Genomic DNA, 1,220 nt, shown 5'->3' on the forward strand with positions numbered 1-1,220 from the left:
GGGTTTTAAATATAAGTTTGAAACAGTCAGTGTTAACATGTAAACTTACTGCTTGGGGGTAGAGAGTTGGTAAATGGCAGAATTGTAACCGCTACAAAAAATAAATAATTTGTGAGAGTTTTCATTAGGATTACATTTTTCCCCGTGGTACCTATTTGCTATAACATTTTGAAAGTACTGATTTATAGCATATTAACACATTGAGGAGTACAGACTCAAATTTTATAAATGTAAATAAGATCATAAAAACTTAAAGGTTCTACCTTGGTCATTAGTGGCTTGGGTAACACCTGACCCTGTGGAAGAAACGTGAAATATTAATTTAACATCCCTTTACTCAATAAATATAATTTAAATCATATTCCAAATATTTTACTGAAATTCTTACCAGGCACATTAATGTTGACAGGGTTTTTAACGAAACTATAATTTTCCTTTATGCTAAGTCTCATATAGATCGTTGGTTCATCATTAGGACTGATTTCTTGGATCTGAAGGGAGCAGTTTTTCTTCTTTATATCACCGATGAGCTTGGTCCTTCCTCTGTAATTCTCAAGCATAAATGTCTCATTCGGGTGATAAACAAAAGCCTTCTTGTCCTTGTCATTGATTTCAATAGTTTTCCCAAAGGTTTTCCAATAAACTTTAACATCATCAGAATCATATTCTTTCGGATTGCTGAAACTACACAGTATGGTCACATTTGAGCCCAATTCTGCGTTAATGTATTGATCGACAGTAATCTTCCAGGTTTGACCTGTGTTGAAAACAAAACCAAACCAGAATTTATATTAGTATTTTATTATCAAATTTGATATATATATATATATATACGTAATACTTCATAAAATTCTAAACCTAAACACAACATGTCACCCACCTGCAGTGGCCTGGATAGATATGAGACTAATCAGACCCAGCAGCTTCATCTGATACAGGAAAAACATTCTGAAATCAATCCTGAAATCCTGCAAATAATTTAGTTGTGCAGCAGTTATCTATCACATATGGTCAACCATATACAGCCAAGTCTTAGAGTTAAATTGCCTGCAATCTGCCTTTTACAGCATAAAGTAAATACTCACTGTAAGAGGGACCCAGAAGAGGTTTTACTGCTTTGCTGTGTTTTGTCAAATTGTACTAGATCTTAGCACTAATGTGAAATTTTTGGGTGTGTTTCCTGTTACTCAGAAGTAATGAATTGCAAAAAAAAAAAAAAA

At 33.3% G+C, this 1,220-nt stretch overlaps 1 protein-coding gene across 2 annotated transcripts; it reads right to left on the reverse strand.

Moving 5' to 3' along the window:
- Positions 1–4: 4 nt before the first annotated feature.
- On the reverse strand, positions 5–1,180 carry LOC111646562 (sialic acid-binding Ig-like lectin 7). Of its 2 annotated transcripts, none has more exons than XM_023396090.2 (5): positions 1,086–1,180; positions 881–968; positions 389–757; positions 264–296; positions 5–91 (listed from the first exon to the last, which is right to left on the reverse strand). In XM_023396090.2, the coding sequence occupies exons 2-5, from the start codon at positions 945–947 to the stop codon at positions 33–35; spliced, it is 528 nt and encodes a 175-aa protein (XP_023251858.1). In that variant the 5' UTR covers positions 948–968; positions 1,086–1,180; the 3' UTR covers positions 5–32. The 2 variants fall into 2 exon arrangements, with proteins under 2 accessions (XP_023251858.1, XP_023251865.1); XM_023396097.2 differs by having other exon boundaries at positions 881–929; positions 1,086–1,151.
- Between the last annotated feature and the right edge of the window lie 40 nt (positions 1,181–1,220).

The sequence above is a fragment of the Seriola lalandi genome, unplaced genomic scaffold (assembly GCF_002814215.2).
Source record: "Seriola lalandi dorsalis isolate HSWRI2012SDOR001 ecotype SW California unplaced genomic scaffold, Sedor1 jcf7180002033822, whole genome shotgun sequence".
In the NCBI taxonomy this organism is placed as follows: Eukaryota; Metazoa; Chordata; class Actinopteri; order Carangiformes; family Carangidae; genus Seriola; species Seriola lalandi.

Coding starts and splice junctions, on each gene's coding strand:
- LOC111646562 (XM_023396090.2), bottom strand. CDS start 947: ATGTTTTTCCTGTATCAGATGAAGCTGCTGGGTCTGATTAGTCTCATA. Junction 297..388: donor TGTCAACATTAATGTGCCTG/GTAAGAATTTCA, acceptor TTTCTTCCACAG/GGTCAGGTGTTACCCAAGCC. Junction 92..263: donor CCAAGCCACTAATGACCAAG/GTAGAACCTTTA, acceptor TATTTTTTGTAG/CGGTTACAATTCTGCCATTT.